General features: G+C 38.4%; 1 protein-coding gene across 1 annotated transcript in view; it reads left to right on the forward strand.

Moving 5' to 3' along the window:
* Positions 1-22,022, forward strand: part of LOC150100214 (uncharacterized) — an 850,396-nt gene that overhangs the window by 148,413 nt on the left and 679,961 nt on the right. Inside the window, exon 8 of the mRNA XM_090402345.1 lies at positions 13,673-13,717. Coding sequence (XP_090258471.1) covers positions 13,673-13,717 — 45 coding nt within the window. The remainder of the gene's footprint in view (positions 1-13,672; positions 13,718-22,022) is intronic.

Consider the following 22,022-nt stretch of genomic DNA (forward strand, 5'->3'; position numbering starts at 1 on the left):
TGTTATGTTTCTGTTTGAAAATAGTGGTTCTGTAAGTACAGCTGACTCTGTTGATCCTGTCAGTGTGTGATGAAGTTCTGTGTTTTTCTACCGCTGTAGAGCATCTCTGTAAAAATGAGGTTTGTACAAGGTGCAGAACTGGCCATTCAGAGGATTGCGGAAATGTAAGTCCTCTGGTGGATGATTTTGTGATGTGATCAAAGGTGCGTAGTATGATTGCACTTGAAGTGTCTTGAGGAGGAAGATTATCCTGAAGGATCTAATCTTGTTTTCAAGGGAAACCAGACCTTTACCTCCCTTACTGAGTGGCTTGTAGAGTTCAGGGTATGTTGTCCAGTTAGTATTGTTCCAGAGGAAACTTTTGAATGTCGTGGAGAAATTCTTCAGGGGTGTGAGTATGTTGTGGGTATGCCATAACACACTCTCAGCAATCTGGTTAACTATTAGTACTCTTCCTCTAAGTGAGGACATGGAATGAATGCTGTTCCATTTACCTAGCACCTCTTTAAAACGGTTGTGCAGCTGTGTCCAGTTCAGTGTGTTATACATTTTGGTGTTGCCAAGGTGCACACCTAAGTATATTTGTCCTTCACTTGACCGGTACATTCAATCGGGGAATAATTTCTAGCCTTCCATCTGCCTGACCACAAGCCAGTGGTTTTTGCAGAATTTAATTTGGCCCCTGAGGCTTGTGCATATAGACTGTGTGCTTCCTCGGTTACCATCATTTCTTCTTCATTTTGGACTATTACAGTGATGTCATCGGTATATGCTGATAGGGTTATTTTTTGATGTGGCTATATTATGCTGGTTCGTTTGGAGATGATGGTATCGTGTACTCTTTTTAAGAAAGGTTCTATGGCCAGTGTGTATAATTGTCCAGAGAGAGGACATCCTTGCTTGACCCCTCAAGAGTATGACAAAGTGCGGGTGAGCCTGTTGTTGATTTTTAAACAGAAGCATGCATCTCTGTAGAACAATTGCACTGTTTCAATGATGAGAGAACCATATCCAAATACCTTTAGGACTTCATAAAGGTACTCGTGCTCTACCCTGTCAAAAGCCTTCTCCTGATCAAGGCTGAAGAGTGCCAGGTTTACATTGTGGCTGTTTGCAATGTGGATGAGATCTCTTATTAAATGAAGGTTATCATGTATTGATCTTCCTGGAACAGAGTACGTTTGATGTTGTCCAATAACTTCATTCAGTGTTGGCTTTATTCGGTTTGCTATAACTTTGGAAATGATTTTACAATCAGTATTAATTAGGGAGATTGGACACCAGTTTCAGATATCCGTGTGGTCCCTTCTTTGGTATCAGTCATGCTACTGAGGTTGTGACGGATTGTGGGAGCCTATTGAGGTAGGCTTCTTGCAGTGTTTTGAGGAGAAGTGGTCCGAGTGGATTCCAGAAGACTTGGAAGAACTCTGACGTGAGATCATCAAGACCAGGAGATTTTTTCTTTTGCAAGGATATACATGCAATTTTCAGTTCATCTAGTCTGATTTTGTTTTCTAAGTGGTTCCGATCTGTTGCAGATTTTATTTTGTTTCTTTCAGTATTTCGTGAATGGCCTGTGGAGCTGTATGCATTCTTGTAGTATTGTAGAATTTCAGAAGTGATTTTACTTGGATCTTCTATGATGCTGCCATCTTGAAATCTAATAGAGGGGATGCAGTTTGCTGCCTGGTATTTTTTTTCCAAAGAGAAAAAATATTTTGTGGGGCATCTGAAAGATTTATTTGTATGTGCCGCGATCTAGTGGGGCACCTTTTGCAGATAATTCTGAGTGTCTTTGCATGGTTTGGAGGGCTGAATGATATTTAGGGCTTTCTTCTGGGAGATACTTGAGCTGTTCTTCAAGTTGTCTGATGCTAATGTTTCTCTGTTGATTCTTCTTTTGACTGTAGATGTGCGTAAAGGATTTTATTTGTGATTTTAGGTGGGGCCACCATGTTTTCATTGGGTCTGTATTCCCCTTCAAGTGAGTGAGGTTAGTTATTAAAGCCTGAGTGTTTGTTATGTATTCTGAACCTTTCAGGAGAGTATTGTTGAAGATCCAATAGGCACTTCCTGATTTGGATGCTTCCAACAATAATGAAAGTTGCAGCTTGATGAAGCAATGATCTGAGATGATGATGGAAGGAATGTGTGAGATGTTTCTAACTAGAGGAACAGTGTGTTTGGAAATGTAGTATCTGTCCAGTCATGCTTGGTAGAGTGGCCTATTAGTTGCTGTGGTTGCTGACCTCCATATGTAGGACTTCTTATCTGGATGTTGATGCCGAAAGACGTTAATGAGTTCATTATTATTTACCAGTTTTTGAAGTTGGTTTATTAATGAGCTACGATGTTCAGTACATTGAAGTCTGTCTTTTTCTTGGTCAAGAGTGCAATTAAAGTCTCCAGCTATAATGATATGTTCTTGGTCAATACTGGAAAGATGGTTTTGAATGAAATCCAAGATTTGTGATGCCATAGCATCCTACTGTGGTATATAGATATTGAACATATGCAGGGTATTATGGTTACGTGCTTTTATGTGAGCATACAAGGCATATCCTGGTATATCAGCAATCACTTTTAGTTTGTAGGGAGATTGATGATGTACACCTAAACTAACTCCTGCTCCATGATGTTGTTGGGTTGCAGAGTGATGTAGGTCATAAGGCCACTCTGCCCATCTTCTAGATAAATTGGATGAGGAGTTGATATTTCTTTCTTGCAGAAGTAATTGGTCTATATGATATTTTTGTACCTGGTCAAGGACTATTCTGTATCGTAAAGCAGAGGCACATCCTCTTGCATTGAGAGAAAAAAGGCTAAACGACATTATGCTTATGAAAGTTTAATTGTAGGTTGAATCTAATATTGGTCCTGGTATTGTCTTTGTAGCCCATTAATCAGGTAGTAGATTCGCTTACTCCTGTTTACCTCTGCTCTTTTTACATTTCAATTTTGAGTGTAGATCCTGAAGTTGAGATATTAGTTCTGGGATTCTTGTGGTGTATTTAAGGGCTATAGTTAATTTGTGAGGGGAGCCTCATACTTTCTGAATGAAGGATGACAGCTGCTTCATGGTTAGGGGACCCTCAGTTTGGGAAAGTTCTGCCTTAGCTTCTTCCTCTTCTAAGTCGTCATGTGGAAGTGCAGTTTCCTCATCATCTGGGAACTGTGTTTCTCCTTGGCTGGCTGCAGGTGATGAAAGGCCATTTCGAGTAGTTTCTTCTATCGGATGAAGTTTTGAATTAGTGGGAGGCTGGGTTGGTGATTCTGATTGTGTCCGGGGATTGCTTTTAATTAGTTCATCCGAGTCATCTCTGTTGGGAGGATTCGTGTTTTCATGCTGTTTGTGCTGTGAGACTTTGTTATCAGAGCTTTGGATCTCATTACTCGACAGAACCTTGTCTTTTCCGGTTCGGGATTTTCTTGTTTCCGAGATTCATGATGGGGAGAGAGTTTTTGGTTTACTTTTTCCTATGCTTGGATTTTCTTCGTGTGCGATGTTGTTTTGTTCAACTGGTTTGCAATTCTGGGATGGGATATTTGTTGATGAATCCTTGGTACATGTAGGGACATTGTTTCTTAATGTGACCCTCTTCATGGCAGAAGAAGCACTGTGATGAGAAAGATAAGTAGAAAGTGTAGGTTATTCCATTTATGTCCCTGTTGATTAATTTTGGGAGGTCATGTAATGCGTTGTTGTTTGGAAAGTGCATTAATGCCTGTCTTTGAAAGCTTTTAACATGGGCAAATTCGGGCTTTTTTGTGGCTGCCGACAATGTGCGTATTTTTTCTGTGACAGAACCGTATCTTGATAGCAGATCTGATGAGTTGATGTGGATTTTCAGGGGGGAACATTTGATACGGTTACTTTTGTTGGAGCCAGTGCTATTGGGGCTGCTTCGAAGTGATAATCGATGCCTTTTTGCAGTACGGTTTGTGCCCATGAGATGTGGCTGAAATACACCTGCACGGTACCAGCTACGCGGGAAGCGTCAATAATATGTTTTGCGGGTACAGTTTTGACGATCACTGTCAGATACTCTTCTAGTGCAATGTTTTCTTTGGTTGTGAAGATAACAATTACATTTTCTCGAGAAGTGACTTTGCTAACAGTGGTAGTTATTTTTGCTTTTATCAGTTTACTGCTGGCTGATGTGGTATTCGTGTGTGAAATCAGTGTTTTGGAGAATTGACTGACCTGTTTGCGCCGTGTCCATAGTTCCCGTGAACTTTGCTCTTCCTTCCGGGTTCAAAGTTGTGGGGGTTCTTGCTTTGCTGAGTCAGTTAAGAGGGAGAGATTGTTGTTGAGCATACACTCAACTCTTCCTCTAATGTTTGTCTGTTGCCATGATAGGTAATCATTCGCTAGCGATAGCCGCAGATGAGGAATGCAGCTAGTGCAGGTGGCAAAGAAGGAATTATGGTGTTGAAATTGAAGATATATAGGAACTCATACACCAGGAGACGAAAACTGTCATAAATCACTTATCACTACACTTACGCATACACGACTAGGATGAATGGATAGCTCTTAGATTGGAGAATATAACAAAGTCCTTCCTTGCAGATAAACGTATAAAAGGTGAGAGAAGGCAGGAGCGGTATGAACGCACCTGCAACACCTTGACCACCTAGCGGGAAAAAAAATAGATAGATAGATAGACAAAAACAAAGTTAGGAAAGATTGGAGGTTATTTTGGAGGTTATTGAAATGAGTGAAAGATAACAGTATAGGGAGAAAGATTGTCAGTGTGTTGGCAAGGTATGACAATGATGAGTGGGGGAAGCCAGAATCATTATTATTATTATTATGTGACACCTCCAGGGAGTCCAAAGACTCATCGAGGGAGAGTGTGCCAACAGCATCAAACGATTGAATCCCTTCCAACTACTAACCACGCTCAAACTTGCTTAACTTTTTGCTAAGCCATTAGTAGCAGAGGCTCTACCAATCGACCAACCTTTGATGAATGATATAATAGTGAAGGTGTGTGAGGAAAAGGGAGTGTAGTTTGTGGATGTGTGTCATGTATTTTAGGGATGAATGGAATTATATAGACGTGATGGATTGCATTTGAATGGCTTTGGAGTGAGTAAATTGGAGAATCTGTTGCTAGATGGAAGTGCAGTGTGTGTGTGTGTGTGTGTGTGTGTGTGTGTGTGTGTGTGTGAGATGCAAGCAAGAGATCAGAAGTAAGAGATGAAGTGAGAGAGAGAGAGAGAGAGAGAGACCAGGAGATTGGTACAAAACAGAATTGCTTGGCTCCTTTAACAGTAGTAGTGTGAGAGATGAAGATAGAATGGGAAATGCAAACAGAACAGTCTTTCAAAGATTTATCTACATTACTTAGATTTCCTGCATTTTTCTCTATATTCTTTAAAAACACATGCTAACTCTCTAGCTAGAAAGTTTTATGTGATTTATTTATTTTGCTATTTTTCATCAGCTGCTTCTTTACCTTCATATGTCTGTTGTGGAGTTGTTTTTCTATTTTTGCATTTCAATAAATTTCAAGGCTATACATGAGAAAATTTTAATGTATTGCAATTGTTTTTTTTTTTTCAAAATCTGCACCTTTTTTTTTTGTTTATATTAAAGCTTGAAATAGTTGCAAAGAAATTATCAACATCCAAAAACAGGGAACTTATATCATGTCCAAATGACAGTCATTCTTTTTGGTCTGTTTCACAGGTATTTGCCCTATAGCTCTTGGAAGTTGGTAAGCATAACCATGAGGTGATTACCTGGGTAGTGGCCAGCCATATGAAGACTTCTGTGAGGAAAGAATATATATAGAATTACAAGGCAGGTGGTTATGAGAAGCTTAGGAGACAGCTTAGAGCTATGGCATGGAACAAGGAGCTGATCAGGAAGGAGATAAATGCTGCATAAGAACCGACCAAAATATATTTAACAACATCAGCGTGTGAACGTATTCTTAAGGTCAAAAGGATGAATAAGTTAGATGGTAAATGGATGAATGAAGGAATTAAGCATGAAATCTGGAAGAGGGGGATAGGCATCACAAGATAAATAATGGTAACAGTCAGTCAATTGCATTAGGAATATAAAGAGCAGGCTAGGAATGTGACTCACTTGGTAAGGACAGCAACAGCACATAATAAATTTAGTTTAATCCTTTATCTAAGTGTAAGCAAACAAAGTTTGCACCTGAAGTATCTTCAGGACTGAGGCAACTCGTAGTAAAGGTGGACCAAGCTCTCATCACTCCTTGTCTTAGTATCTCTCATAATGCAAAGCACATCTCCTTGCAGACACGTATAATGCTATTCGTTAAGCGAAGAGCCACTACCCAGACTAGTTTCGACCTTTATTGAGGTCTCGTCAGTGGGAGCCAGACCCAGAAGTGGTGATACTAAGGCAGAAGCAATGGAGAGGTCATATTTACTTATATGAGTTGCCAAACTGGGTAGTGGCCCTTCTCTTAATGCATAGCATTATACATGTCTGCAAGGAGATGTGCTTTGCATTATGGGAGATACTGAGACAAGGAGTGACGAGAGCTTGGTCCTCCTTTACTACGAGTTGCTTCAGTCCTGAAGATACTTCAGGCACAAACTTTGTTTGCTTACACTTGGATATATATATTGTAGTCTAACCAAGTGGAAAATATTTTTCCAGCAACAGCACATTATGAGCAGAAATTAGCAAATCAGGTAAAGAAAACCCAGAGAGTTTTTCCAATATGTGGCAAGTAGAACAAAGAATGATTATTGTAAGATGATGTTAATGGATGAAGATGGTGGAATAGTCACAGCTGCAGAGGAGGTAGTTGAGATATTCATTGAACAATTTATAAGAGTATTTCATTCCCATCAGTGTGAAATCATAATCAAGTGCAGAGGAGAGGATGGCTTAATTGTGAATGAGCAGGAGATATATGAGGATTTTATTTTATTTTATAAATCTTCGCACTGAAATGCAGTGTTACATACTATGGTCTACCAGAGCAAAGGCCGATGCCTTTATCTCAATAGGCCAGAAAGGCTAAAGCCAAAATACATCAAGATCTATCCCATGACAGTACAAGGTATTCTAGAAGTTATTTGTTGGTGAATGCCAAGTCATCAGTGTCCCCTGCAAAGCTCTAAGCAACAAGATCTTAATGTCTACTGAAGTAGACATTAAGATCTTGTTGCTTATAGAAATAATGCCTATAGAAGTCAAGTATTTCTAACTCTCATTGCACGATAGATACACCATGAAGGGAGATGGTAGCACCAGTGAAATGAGGAGCTGCCCCAAACTCCCCTTCAATCTGTCGAGCAAGATCTATATTCTGCTCATAATATGAGACCTTGCTCTTATGACTAACAACAAGTGTGCACTCAGTACCTGCTATCTGTGCATCAATAACCCAAACTCTTTCATCCTTCTTTGCAGTTAAATTGGGCTTTCTAATACCAGCTATAGTCCTGTTGTGTGATTCAACTGCAGTCTCCCAAACTTTGTTTTTCAACCAGTTATTTATTATGGAGACCAAGTCATCATGTCACCTCACCTGAATACCACGAGTTTGGAAACAACATTGGGCAATATGAGAAAGGGTTTCACTGTAGCGGCAACCTGCCCTACAATTACTGTTAACTCTGCTGATGTAGGTTTTGCTGACCCTTGTGGGTAGGGTATTGATCCTAGCCCTGATTAAGTCAGTAAATTCTTAACCAGGTAGGAATCTAGTACCTTCCCGTACCCATTGATGCTGAGGAGGCACTAGATTAGATCCATAAAGTGATGCACCATGACAGAGGTATATAGCTGTAGAGACTGCATTGGCAGAGCATAAGAAATGGGCTACCCATTTCTTATGCTCTGCCAATGCAGTCTCTATCAATTGACCTTGATACTTGGCCTGTAGTATGCTGAAAATCTTTCTGGATAGCAGGACAATGAAATGCATCTCTGCAAATTTGAGAAGTGGATATTTCTAATTTCTTAATTCTATTATAATGGAGGAGTGGGATAAGCCAGCAGAGGGAAGGAATACCAAGTCCACCGTCCTTCATCATATCATGAAAATAGGCAACAAAGTATCTAAAGGAAGCCTGAACCATGAAGAAAACAGCAGAGCAAATAGCCCTATCCATATTTGAAAGTACTGAGACATAGGTATGCCTATGTATCAACTTATAATAGTACCTAGGGAGCAAATTATTTGAAAGGAGGAAAAGCATTTGTTGGGATTTGAGAGAAGTTTTTCTTAAAGATGACAAAGCATTTTCTAAAGAGAAGGGAATAGAAGACTGTCTTTTCAGTGTGAAGAAGATACCAAGGTATCTCCATTCCTCCAGGACTGTAAGGCAATGCAGTGGCCTACCATGCAGGAAAAACTTAGGATTTTTGACCTTTAGTTTCTTGTCATGGCCAGAAGGGACAATTGCTAATGTGCAGGACTTCTCCACATTTATGGTAAGACCTCTAACATGAAAGAAGTCTACTGCCCAGTCAAGGAATTCCTGCAGGCCAACCTCAGTGGAGGCCACGAGAATAAGGTTTTCAGCAAAGGCCACAGCATTAAAAGAAGAAGCATCAAGAAAGTAACCAATATGGTTAGGTAAAGAACAAAGTAACTCATCGGTGACACAGTTGAAGAAAAGAGGGGATAGAGGGTCGCCTTGGTGAACACTTCAAACTGCTGGAATAGAAGTCTCACAGGCCCCTGTATTAATAGTTAGAGAATTATTAGATTATAACTCTAAAACATATGAAAGAAAAGAATCTGGACAGCTTGCACTAGATAATGCTTTTAAAATAGCAGGAAGAAAAACCTATCAAAGATTTTTCTGAAGTCTAAAGAAGCCATAAACAAAGGCTTAAGACATTGACAGGAATCGGAAAGGAGGATGGAAAGAATATAGATGTTCTCAGCACAGCCATCTGAAGGGGCAAAAGCTCTCTGCTGAATGTCATGTTGAATATATTTTTGCAGTCTATTGACTAATACTTTTTGATAAAGTCGAAGAAGAAGAAGAACAGGAAAAACTGTAATAGGCCTGTAATCCGCAGCTCTACTAGCGGTATCCTTTTTTGGGATAAATATAGTTCTTGAGTTCTCTAAATAAGGTGGAATAACTTTAGTTGATAGGAAAATGTTCAGAAGAACTTGAAGGATCTGAATGGGCACTTTCCTTAAATGTGACACTGGAAAGCCATCAGGGCCAGAAGCTGCTGAATTACTGGAGGGGAGGTGGGGGGTAAAGCTAATACAATTTCTTCATGCGATACAGGAGAATAAATGACTGATTCAGGGACAGACCCAAGCACAGAAGACTGGTCTTGATCAGGTAAATGCAGTGGTGGAGTGGAGAAGACAGTACTCCAAAAATTCCACAAAATCTTTGTGCTGTTTTTTGGAGGGAGGTGGAGATGCACCATCTAGTATAGTCTGCACATTTTGAGGTTGGGGATGTCTTGGTTGTCAAGGCTGATGCTACTGCTACTCAGAAAATACATTTTGGAGATAATCCTGAAGTTTGCTGGTGACATCATGCCCATTAAGATGAGCACGAATGATATCTTTAAGAGTTGTATGATTATATTCTGCTTAAGGTTGGTCTAAAGCTGGTGCTAACTAGGAAATCAGAGCCTATGTTGCTAAACCTAGTTGTTGAAAGTCAACTTGATGTTGAGTAGGAACAGAAGGTGTAGGAGGTAAAGAGATATTACCCATCTCACCATTCTTAGAAAGTTCTGTAATATCATTAACAAACTGTTTGTAACCTACTAGTCTTCGATAACTGTTAATAGCATGAAAGTGTGATGAGGCAACACATCAGCGAAAGCCTCATTTAAGTTTCTAACACCTGCTGCCACCTAACGAACTTCATAGGCAGCAAGAATACACTCCTCTTCTGAACTCCAGTGCACTTTAATGTGTTCAGTACAGATAGCAGTGTTCACCTCAACAAGATGTGTAGTAGAATGATGCATTCCAGGTCCAACAGCAGAAGTAAAGGCACAATTACATTCAGGGCAGATAAAATGATGAATGTCTGAAATTGCCTATCTGCTAGAACAATGATGACTTGTACCAGTAGAAAATAGTTGATTACAATTCTTGCAGGCACATCTATGGCATTTAAGAATGTTTGAAGGGATGGGAGACAGGCACATCATCAAGCAAGTCATGAACATTGGAATCAATTCTCAGATTTCCTGGATCTAACCAACCAGAGTCAGACCCACTATTTTCTTGATTATTGCAAGCAAGGAAACTAACCCATCCTGTGATTGTTAGCATGCATATATTCTCTGTGATTGTTAGCATGCATTTGTTAAATGAAAATTGAAATTGAGATTGGATAACAGATTAGTGAGTTGGATTGGTGACTGCTGCCAGACAGGTATTAGAAAGTTGCATAGGAGTGCATTGTCCCGAAGGAATTGGGTCGCTAGTGTGTGTGTGTGGGACTATTGTTGTTTAACTTGTATATTAATGATATTGAGATGGGTTTAGCTTGGGTTTATCTTAAGATATACAACTGTTCGCAGATGGTAGCTCTGATGTAAAAAAAAATTGGGGAGAAGAGCGTGGAGACAAGCGGACATTTTGACCTTACAGGAGGACTTGAACAAATTATGTGAATGGGCAGGTAAGCAGAGCTATCAGTTTAATATTGCAAATTGTAAGATTCTAAAATTTGGAGTAATGATGGGATGCAAGTAGGTGGTGGAGGAGATGAGCCATCTGGGAGTGGTGGTGATGGACAAGGACTCTCAAAGTTCAAATTGTAAAGTCATCATATCAGGTAATGGTGATGATTCAGAGGAATTTGGCATGCAGAAATATGGAAGTTATGATTCCATTGTATGAAACCTTGATCAGGCCTGATATGGATTATTGTGTACAGATTTGGTCACCTGGTTTTGATAAGGATATGCGAGAAAGGGTCCAGAGAAGATTCACAAAGATGATGATGAGGAATTACATTCCTCTCAGTCTGTCTTCATACATCGCTTTCCTTTGGAATGTGGTGTATGCAGACAGATTGAGAGGAATGTAATTTGGAGAGGAGATATGATCGAGACATATATGTTGGTCAGGGGTTGTTACCTGGTTAACATGGAAGAAATTTTTCATAGAGTGGAAGAAGAAATGGGTGTAGAACAAGAGGCCATCCCTGAAAACTGTATAAGGAGGGTGTGAGCAAAATGAATAAGGAGTGGTTTTTTTGAAGAGTGGTATGCATTTTCTAAATGTGTTGTGAATGAGGGCACGTTGAATGAGTTTAAGCACAGTTTGATGAGCTTTATGTGTGATGATAGTATGTGCCTCTCATAATGAGTCCTCTGACTCTACAGAAGGTCTAATGTTAATGATAATCATAAATTAGCATATGTTTATCTCGTTTCTAAGGATGGTGACAAAGCTTTACCATAGAATTATTATTCTGTCGCTTTTGCTTTGATTCTTTCTAAAGTAATGGAATAAATTATTAAAAATCAACTTTAATGCTTTGGAAATTATTATTATTATCATTATTACCCCAAGACCTCATGAAGTCAAAGACTCATCTCTGTAGTCACGTTCATTACAAATGGCATTAGTAATTTCCCCTGCTCTTCTCCAGGTATGTTAAAAATTATGCATCAGCTATTCAACACACTTTCATAGTTCATCTGCAAATTTATAGAACATGGATTGTGTCTAGTGAAATCCATGTTAGTGGTCACAAATTAATTGACAGTTTTTGAGGTTTTGAAGAAATTGAATATTGATGACCTTTTCCATGGCTTTAGACAACTGACATGAGATCAATAGCTTAATAGTTTTTTTTTTTTTTTTTTTTAAATCAGCTGTATTTGGGCTTGTTTCCATGCTGTATGATTGATGCAGTGTATAATACGATATAGTGTAGAGATGATAAAGGACAGATATTAGTTCAGGAACACTTCTGTTGATCATTATTAGCACAATATCATCAGGACCAAGTCCAAATACAGCTGATTTAAAAACAAAAAACAAAAAAACTATTAAGCTGTGATATCAAGAGGTCAGCTTTATATTTATTGCTTATTAGAGGCCTGATGTGGCTGAAAAAGTTCCATGTTCTCTACAGCAGGGTTTCTGGACTATGTAAAAATAAATAAATAAATTGCAAATAAAAATGATAAAAATGGAATAAAAAATCCTTAGCCCACCCATGGTACAAATTGTATTGTAGGTTTAGTAATAACCTTTTGTGGGTGGTAACCATATAAAAAAATATATAGTTACATAATATTGCCATCTTGTAAAGAGAGAGGCAAGAGTACTAATGGGTAGAAATTATTTACCAACAGCTTTTGCAAAGGACCAGAAGGTACAACTATCAGTGGCACATGTAGCAAGTTTTCTGCATTTTTTTTTTTTTGTTTGTTTGTTTCAAGCCACTTACAATATGCTGTTTTTTTTGGCATGCCTCTTGGAAAACCTTGGATTAGATATTGGGTGAGAATTTTGAACAGAGTGAGGAATGAATACTGTCATTCTCATATGGATAATTTCTGTTGCTCATGGAGGAGTAAAATGTGTTGGAGAAGTTCCCACTTGATGTTTTTTTTAGTGCCAAAAGATGCAAGGATGTGAATTGTCTGAGGGGAGAATGTGCCACTAGCAATTAAACCTGTATGTGGTTATGATTTGAATTACCAATAGGAAAGGTTATCTCAATGTACATGAAAGGAGAACTGGTTAAGAAAAGATTCAAAAATATAGTGTTGTGTGAGTGGAGAAGATTGTTTGTTGGGTATGGTTGGTTAGCAAATCATTTGCCTTAGATCATTGCTTATAGCAAATAGTTCAGCATCTCTCCCATCTGGATCAGTAAAATTGGAAAATGGAAGCCTGTTGGAATTGTGAACATTAAAGTCACCTAGGATTGTTGGATTATAGGAAATGAAGCATCAGAATTCAAAGAGGTCAGAAATGGGGGACCAGTAGACACAGCAGATAAGTGATAGCTTGATGATGCAAAGAAATTTAGCCACAGAAGATCAAAATGAGGAGATTCAAGATTAAGTATCTTCTGGCATCGTACATCAGATTGCACACATGCTTCTTCACCTTTATGAAGAAGCTCAACTAGTGTTGTTGTTTGGACAGTTAGTAGCACTTTCATTTTAACTGCAGTGACATAATATATGTTTGATTTTATTGTAATGATGGCATTTATTAAATGAAGTATTAGTAGTTAGTTTAGCTGAATTTAGTAATTTTTTATTGTAGCAACTAACAAATTATTTTTCATCAGAAAGGACAGGTTTTGGGAAGGTGCAGAGAAGTAGAAGGTCAAATTATCTGACCTCCTTGGTTTCTGAACACTGTCCAGAATCCATGAATAGTGGAAAATATTCATGACTCATAACACTAAATTCAAGTTTGGTTTCATTGAGAAACATCACGAAAAAAAAGAAATTGAGTTGTAAACTTAACATTTTGTTACACACAAAACAGATGAAATAATTTGACAAAAGTTTCCAAAGATAACTTGATAAAATGACCATAATTTAAGTACAATCCTTTTATCATAAAATTATTTTTCTGCTTGTCTGTTTATTACAGATTGAATGTATATGATTAGTTTTATGATTTTATGTTTTATGATTAGTTTCATATCTTTTCTACAATTTATTTATACTGCATGTGGATTTTTTCTATTTTAGGGACCAGTCGGGCCTCGTGGGTCTCCGGGTCCTCCAGGTCCAATGGTAAGGTTAAATAAATCATAAAGTGAATGCATTGCAAGTAATAATCAATTTGTGATTAAGACTTATTAACTGCAAAGAGTGCTTAAATGATTATGATTATGATTATTATATGAAATATAATGATGGTATATATATATTGCCAGTAACATGTGATCACTAAGAAGTGAAGTTCACAGTAGGTAGCGTTGATAGATATATAAATTTTAGGCCCCCCTCTTTAAATTTCATGTGAATCTTTCTAAGGGTTATTATTTCATGTGGAGAGTTTATATTTTGAAGTTGGTTTTTAGAGTTTTACATGAAATAACTAGGCAACCACTCCGACCAATCTTTTAGTAAGGGTGGATGTCATAAGTCAGCTGATATGTTATTATTATTATTACCCCAAGACCTCATGGAGTTAAAGACTCATCTAGGATCACCTAGTTCACTATCATTTAAGTATTACATTCTGTGGCAGTATCTACAAAATTTTGTGGCATGCAGTGTTTGTGGCAGGTTTGCAATTAAAAATGTGGCGTAATTTTATGTGTGCACACACGCACACACCTAGAGTGTGTGTCTGCATGAAATGTAGAAAGAGGACTAGTTGATATAAATATAACTGGTTTCAGTAGTAGTGGAGCATCAGAAATAAGTGAATGCTGGCAGACAGCTATCAGTACTGTGATTGAGGATGAGGAAGGTGAGCATTGGAAGAGAAATGGATAGCACTAGGAAATGTAGCATATTTGGAGGATCATTGTTGATTGGGTGGGTGAATATCAAGTGAGGATGGAATAGCTGGAGAGAGAGAGAGAGAGAGAGAGAGAGGGGTACTGAAGAAAGAATTGCAAGGTATAAAAAATGAGTTGAGAAGCTTGAAGGAAGATGTTAGAAGACTTGAAAGGCTAACTGATGTGAGGAGACATACAAGTGTAGGGAATGATAGGAGAGAGAGAGAGAGAGAGAATGGGAGAATCAAGGAATGAGAGGAAATGAGAGTTAGGCAAGAGAGTGCAGGAGCAAGGGATGGAGAGATGAGAGGAAGACAGGTAAGTGAGCAAGGAAGGTGTGTCAAGAGAGAGAGAGAGAGTGAGTAAGTAAGAAATGCAGGTTACCAAGGAATGAAGAGATCAGTGAGAAGATTGATGTATGGAGATTTAATGATTTTGTAGAGTACAAAATAGAATGCTAGAGTAGAATGCTGGTCAGACTGAACAGAGAGGTGGTATAGCAGCTGGAATATAGAATATTGTTGCTCATAGAATGGCTTCAAAGACACAGAGATTGTTATATTTATTCAAGTATTCGAAACAAGAGAGCTGCATTGATTGAGTTAGTATGTCCCAAGATCACTGGAATAAGTGAAACTTGGTTGTCCAAGAAGGATGTGAGGATAGAAATAAAAGGATAAATAAGTTTCGGAAAGAATAGAAATGTGAAAAGAGGAGGGGGGAATGCTGTTAATGATTGCAGAAGAATTGTGTCCACAAAGTGTAGAGGTTGATAGTGCATGCACAGATTTTGAATCTATGTGGTGTGAAGTTGAAATAAACAGGCTAATATATCTGATAGAATGCTATTATAGGACAGAGAATGCAGAGAATACTGATTGTGAAATGCTTAGACAAATTAGATGGGCATGTAAAAAGAAGGTGATTCTGATGGAAGACTTGAATTACAGGAATATAGAATGGAAGGAGGAGATAGTATATGGGAACAAGGAGAGTGAGTTGAATTTCAGAGAGATAAATATTTTAAGCAGCATGTGACTGAAGCAACTAGAGACTTTAATGTTTTGAATTTGGTGATAACTTCACAAGATGTAGTTGTTAATGAGGTGTTGACACTGCCGCTGGTTGAGGAGAGTGATCATGAGGTACTTGTTTGGGAAGTGATGAAACAAGAAAAGATTACTGCCAAAAATGGATATATGTGGAAGTATAAAGTGGGTGATTATGGGTAGCTCTGTAGTCAGCTAGCATCAATATTTTGGGTAGATAACCTGTGCAGAAAAGATGTTGATAGTGCATGGAAATTCATCAGACAGTATCTGACACAAGCAGTGTATAACTGCATACTAAGATTAAGTGAGTAAATAGAGTATAGGAGTGAAATGGATGAAGAGTGAAATCAAGCATGCTGTGCTGAAAAAGAAACTGATAGTTATGGAGGAGCGAGATAAAAAATAAAATGAAAATGTTATGGAGGAATGAGACAGTTGGTGGTGATCATATCCATACAGAGTATAAAGTGCAGGCTAGAAAGGTGACAAGCATGGTAAAGAAAGAAAAGGTGCAGTATGAGAGGAGATTGGCTGGTCAGGCCATGGATAATTCAAAAGAATTTTTCCATTATATGGCAAGCAAGAGAAAGAATAATTATGGCAGGTTGACACTGGTGGATAGTCATGGCAGCAGAACAACAGTTACAAAGGATATAGTGGAATTATTGAATAAGCATTTTATCGGTGTATATCATACATTTTTTCAGTGTATATATATAGAAGGGAGGCAGGTATTAGGAGAATTGGAAGTGAAAGAATCAAAGGTGTATCAGGTGTTGGTTGGGTTAGATGTTAATAAAGTTGTGGGAATGGATGGCATAATGCAATGTATTCATAAGGAATGTGCACCACAGTTGGCTATGCCCTTGACCTGGTTATTTAATTAAAGTCTTGCAGTGGATAAGGTTACTAAGGAGTGGAAAGAAGGCAAAATAGTACTACTCCACTAACAGCATTGTAGGAAAAAAGTTTCCAATTATAGACCAGTCTGTATAACTGTGGTTGTGGTCAAGGTGTTGGAGAGTTGGTAAGGAATAGAATACATGATTGGGTTGATGAACATAGCATTTTTTATGATGTCAGCATGGATTTGTAAAGGGTAGGGCCTCCTGTTTTAGCAATATACTTGCATTTTATGATAGGGTATCTGGTGTGTTAGATAAGGGCTAATTACCACATGATAAATTGGTGTACAAACTGCAGAGGATGGGAATAGATAGCATGATGTTATGTTAGATGGATCAAAGATTGCTTTTTGAATGATACCACCAAGTTGTGTATGATGGAGTAGTATCTTAAAAAAAAAAGCAGGGTAACTGGTAGGGTGCCCGAGGGTTCTGTTCTTGCACCCCTGCTGTGTATTTTGTTTGCAAAGAATATATCATTTGGACTGATTGGGGATCTTCAGTTGTTTACTGATGCAATGTTGGGGAGAATTATAAGTAGCACTGCTGATGTTAAATCCCTTCTGGAAGATTTGAGTAGACTTTTGACTTGGACAAAGGAGTGGAGTTGTAGTTTTAATGTCAATAAGTGCAAGGTGTTGCAATTTGGAGTGAAGAAATATAAGGCTGTGTACTATATCAACAGTTCCGTACTGCAGGAAGTGGAAGAGATTAGAGAGTTTGGAGTGATGGTTGACAGTAGACTGAAGTTTAGAGGGCATATTGCTATGTTGCAAAGGCTTCACATTATAGTGCTGCTATGAAGAGAGGCTGAAAAAATGTGGATTGCAGAGTTTAGTGGATAAGAGGAAAAGAGGTGATATAATAGAGACATTTAAGTTAGTGAGGGGTTTTTATTGGATTAATCCAGATGAGATTATAAAAAGAGTAGAAGACGAGAGGAAAAACCCAGAGGTCATCCCTGGAAGTTATGTAAAAGTGTGAAAAGGGGGTGTGAGAAGTAAAATTTTTACATGGAGAATTGTCAGTGAATCAAACGCATTACCACAATGTGTTGTTAATGGAAGGAGTATTAAGGATTTTAAAATTTGGTATGATAAAGGTGTTACATTTTGGAGTGCAGAAATATAAGGCTGTGTACTATATTGTCAGTGCCATACTGCAGGTGGATGGGATTAGAGATTATCCTAGCTTTGAACTCCATATTGATATATGGGGGTCTGAGGCTATCTGGTGAAAAGATGTGCTGTTAAAAAGCTCCTGAAAGATCTGTGATTTTTGTTGATGTATTAAGCGTTTTCTTAGATTTAATGGTGTATTTTTAGTATATTATTGTAGTTTTTTTAGTGTCATTATTGCTACATCATTGCAATGTCATTGCAGAAATATTATTAGTTTTTATTACTTTTAAGAATCATGTTGGAGGCTTAATGGATTTTTTACAACACTCAAAAAGAATTAAAATAGAATTTAATACTTCCTATATTTCGTCCTAGTCACTAGGACATCTACGGGGATTACAAAAACAATTAATGTAACATATACACAAATAACAAACAATACTAAGCCCAACCACGTGGGTGACACTAAAGTCCTATCTAGGTAGAGCACCCTCTAAGGGCAGTAGTAGGTGGCCTGGAATGTAAGGTGGGAACTCTGGTGATGAGTGTTTCCCAAATCTTCGTAAGCTTAATGCAACCGTATTTATTGAGATTTGGTTGGTTTTTGAGAGCTGCTGCTGCTTCTAAGAAAAGTCTCTCTTTCTTGAATTTGCTGTGGTGGAGCATGGTGGTTTTCTTCCATGATACCCTGTGGGTGGTGTCCAAAACATGGTCAGCCAAGCCTGAATGGCCATAGTTGTGTTTGAAGATGTAAGACTTTTGTTCCTCTAGACGGATGGATGCTGATCTGCCTGTCTGTCCAAAGTACGCCAGCTTACAGGAACAGGGTACTTTGTAAACTCCAGGTAGAGAGAGAGGAGGGAGCTGATCTTTCGTAGAACGGATAAGGGTAGCAAGTTTGCGGTGGGGCTTATATGCTGTGTGTAGGTTGTACTGTTTTAGTATCTTGGCTATTTTTTCGGATGTGCCATGGATGTAGGGTATGGTGATGGCATTTTTAAAATCTTGTTGATGAGAAGGACGGGGAATGGGAGAGGAATTGATTATTTTTTTGATACTGTGATCGCTGTAGCCATTGGAGAGGAAAGTGCTGTGTATGTGGTTAAGCTCAGTAGTGAGGGCAGTTCCACTGGAACAAAGATTGTGGGCTCTCTTGGTAAGAGTTTTAATAATGCCATATTGTTGAGAGGGGTGGTGGTGGGAGAGTTTGTGAATGTATCTGCCTGTGTGTGTGGGTTTTCTGTATACAGTGAAGGTAAGTGTATCATTAGGCAGACATGTGACTAAGGTGTCTAGGAAGGGTAAACAGTTGTTCTTTTCCTTTTCCATAGTGAACTGGATTCTTGGATGTAGACTATTGAGATGACTGAGGAAGGAGTCTAACGTGTCTGGGCCTCATGGCCCAGACACGTTAGACCAAATGTGTTCTCTATTTGGCCTCATGGCCCAGACACGCTAGACCAAATCTGTTCTCTATTTGGCCTCATGGCCCAGACACGTTAGACTCCTTCCTCAGTCATCTCAATAGTTTACATCCAAGAATCCAGTTCACTATGGAAAAGAAAAAGAACAATTGTTTACCCTTCCTAGACACCTTAGTCACACGCCTGCCTAATGATACACTTACCTTCACTGTATACAGAAAACCCACACACACAGGCAGATACATTCACAAACTCTCCCACCACCACCCCTCTCAACAATATGGCATTATTAAAACTCTTACCAAGAGAGCCCACAATCTTTGTTCCAGTGGAACCGCCCTCACTACTGAGCTTAACCACATACACTTTCCTCTCCAATGGCTACAGCGATCACAGTATCAAAAAAATAATCAATTCCTCCCCCATTCCCCGTCCTTCTCGTCAACAAGATTTTAAAAATGCCATCACCATACCCTACATCTGTGGCACAAAGTTTACAAAGTACCCTGTTCCTGTAAGCTGGCGTACTTTGGACAGACAGGCAGATCAGCATCCATCCGTCTAGAGGAACAAGTCTTACATCTTCAAACACAACTATGGCCATTCAGGCTTGGGTGACCATGTTTTGGACACCACCCACAGGGTATCATGGAAGAAAACCACCATGCTCCACCACAGCAAATTCAAGAAAGAGAGACTTTTCTTAGAAGCAGCAGCAGCTCTCAAAAACCAACCAAATCTCAATAAATATGGTTGCATTAAGCTTACGAAGATTTGGGAAACACTCATCACCAGAGTTCCCACCTTACATTCCACAGGCCACCTACTGCTGCCCTTAGAGGGCGCTCTACCTAGATAGGACTTTAGTGTCACCCACGTGGTTGGGCTTAGTATTGTTTGTTATTTGTGTATATGTTACATTAATTGTTTTTGTAATCCTCGTAGATGTCCTAGTGACTAGGACGAAATATAGGAAGTATTAAATTCTATTTTAATTCTTTTTGAGTGTTGTAAAAAAAATCCATTAAGCCTCCAACATGTTGTCCTCACAGCACTTAAGCCTCTACACACGTACTTTTAAGAATGGCGCTGAAAACTCGTCACATCAGGGCACTCTCTGAAGCTCAAGTTACTACTGAGGAGAGCATTTGTCCTTATGAACAAAAGTGCTGCTGCAGTGATGATGATAACTTATCTGAGGATAAGATGACATTAGAAATATCTCAATTAGAAGAAATTATTAGAAAATCGACCAGAGAATTAGAAAAAGTGGAAAAACGTTTAACTAAACTTAGACAGGATAAATAAAAAAAGGATCAGAACAAGAACAGGCAGGAAACCACTGAACTTTGTAATCATAATATTAATAACAACATGGTAAGTCAGTTAAAATCTAAGGAAAAAGAGGTGATATAGTAAGGTTTGAATTCATTTGGCATCAGGAGCCTTGAAAAATGGGTACCAAACTTCTTGGTATGAGACCTAATGCAGAGCATCAGGGAAAACTAAGATCCTCAAGGGAGGAATGGGAAAAATATGTGTGAAAGTTCAACTATGGTATGCAAACGTGATAAAGATATGAATGTCTTTGAACATGATTATGTATGTGGCGAAGGGGGTGGAAAAATATGCTTTTGGTTCACACTTTTTGAGTATATCTGGGGAGGGAAAAGAGAAAGTTCTAGAATAACACCAAATAGATTGCATATCTAATTATAAGAATAAGCTAAGTGGTAATTTATTATGTCTATACACAAATGCCAGGAGCATTAGAAACAAAAGAGTTGAGTTCATTGCTTTATTGAATATAATGTGGCCTAAGATTGTTGGCATTAGTGAAGCCTGGCTATCAGAATCAGATATGGTAACAGGATCGAGTGTAATGGGTATACTATTTTTAGGAATGACAGAAGAGATAGGAGAGGAGGAACAGTACTACTACTACTAATGATATCAGGTACTTAAGTCCAGTTAGGGTAGAAATGCAAGAAAACAGTGATGGTAACAATGTTCCATGTAGTGGTGAGTTTGAGCCTATCTGGTATGAAGTGGAGGTTAACAGAATGAAATATATGGTGAGGTATTGCTATAGACCTGGTGGCTCAGTTGCATGGGACAAAGAAATGCATCTCCAATTTAGCCTTATGGGTACCAAATGAGTGATCATTATGGGTGACTTTAATTTTCCAAACATTGATTGGGTAGAATAGAAATCTCATGATAGGAAAGAAGAGGAATTTTTTGAATTTTTGTGAGACAACTTTTTCATGCAGTATGTGAAAAAAGAACTCAAGTCAAAGAGTGTTGGATTGCATAAGAAGGAGTTTCTATTAAGAATATGGCTATTTTATCAGTTGGTGAAAGTGATCATGCTGTGCTTTCTTGGGAAGCAATTAATTGTATTGGTGCTCTGATTAGAATAGGTTACATGCTGAACTACAAAGCTGGAAATTATGATCAACTTAGGAGAATACTATCTTTGGTCCCGGGGTATCAGTTACTGAATGGGAAAAATGTCACCAATACATGGGAATCTTTGAAAAAGGGCTTAAATGAGACGGATCTGAATGTATCCCTAGTGTTTGAAGAATAAATAGGATGGGAAGGAAATAGATGTGCAACATTATTAAGCAAGAGATCCACAAGAAGAAGATAATGTGGAAAGAATATCATGAGAATAAGAGTGAGAGGAGTTATGAAATATAATAAAGCTCAGGCCAGAAAAGTACTGAGTATTGTGTGGAAAGCTAAATTGGAGTATGAAAAGAAATTAGCCATGCAAGCTAAAGGCAATCCAAAAGAATTTTATCGTTATGCCACAAGCAAAAGAAAGAATGAATGTGAAAGAATAACTTGAATGCAGATGGTACTTGAGTGTCGGAAGCTAATGAGATTGTTCAGTTAATGAGTGCTCACTTTGCTAAGATATATCAACCAGGTGTATGTAGCATGGTGCACAGTGCTACTGCTACGTTGGATGAAGAGTTAGAGGTTCATGAAAATGAGGTTATAGATCTGTCATAACCTGGGTAAGAATTTGTCTATAGGGACAGATGGAATATCAGCCCATTTGCTAAAGGAATGTTC

Source organism: Typopeltis vanoorti, chromosome 13 (genome assembly GCF_054136105.1).
Source record: "Typopeltis vanoorti isolate ZY-2024b chromosome 13, IOZ_Tvanoo_1.0, whole genome shotgun sequence".
NCBI lineage: Eukaryota > Metazoa > Arthropoda > Arachnida > Uropygi > Thelyphonidae > Typopeltis > Typopeltis vanoorti.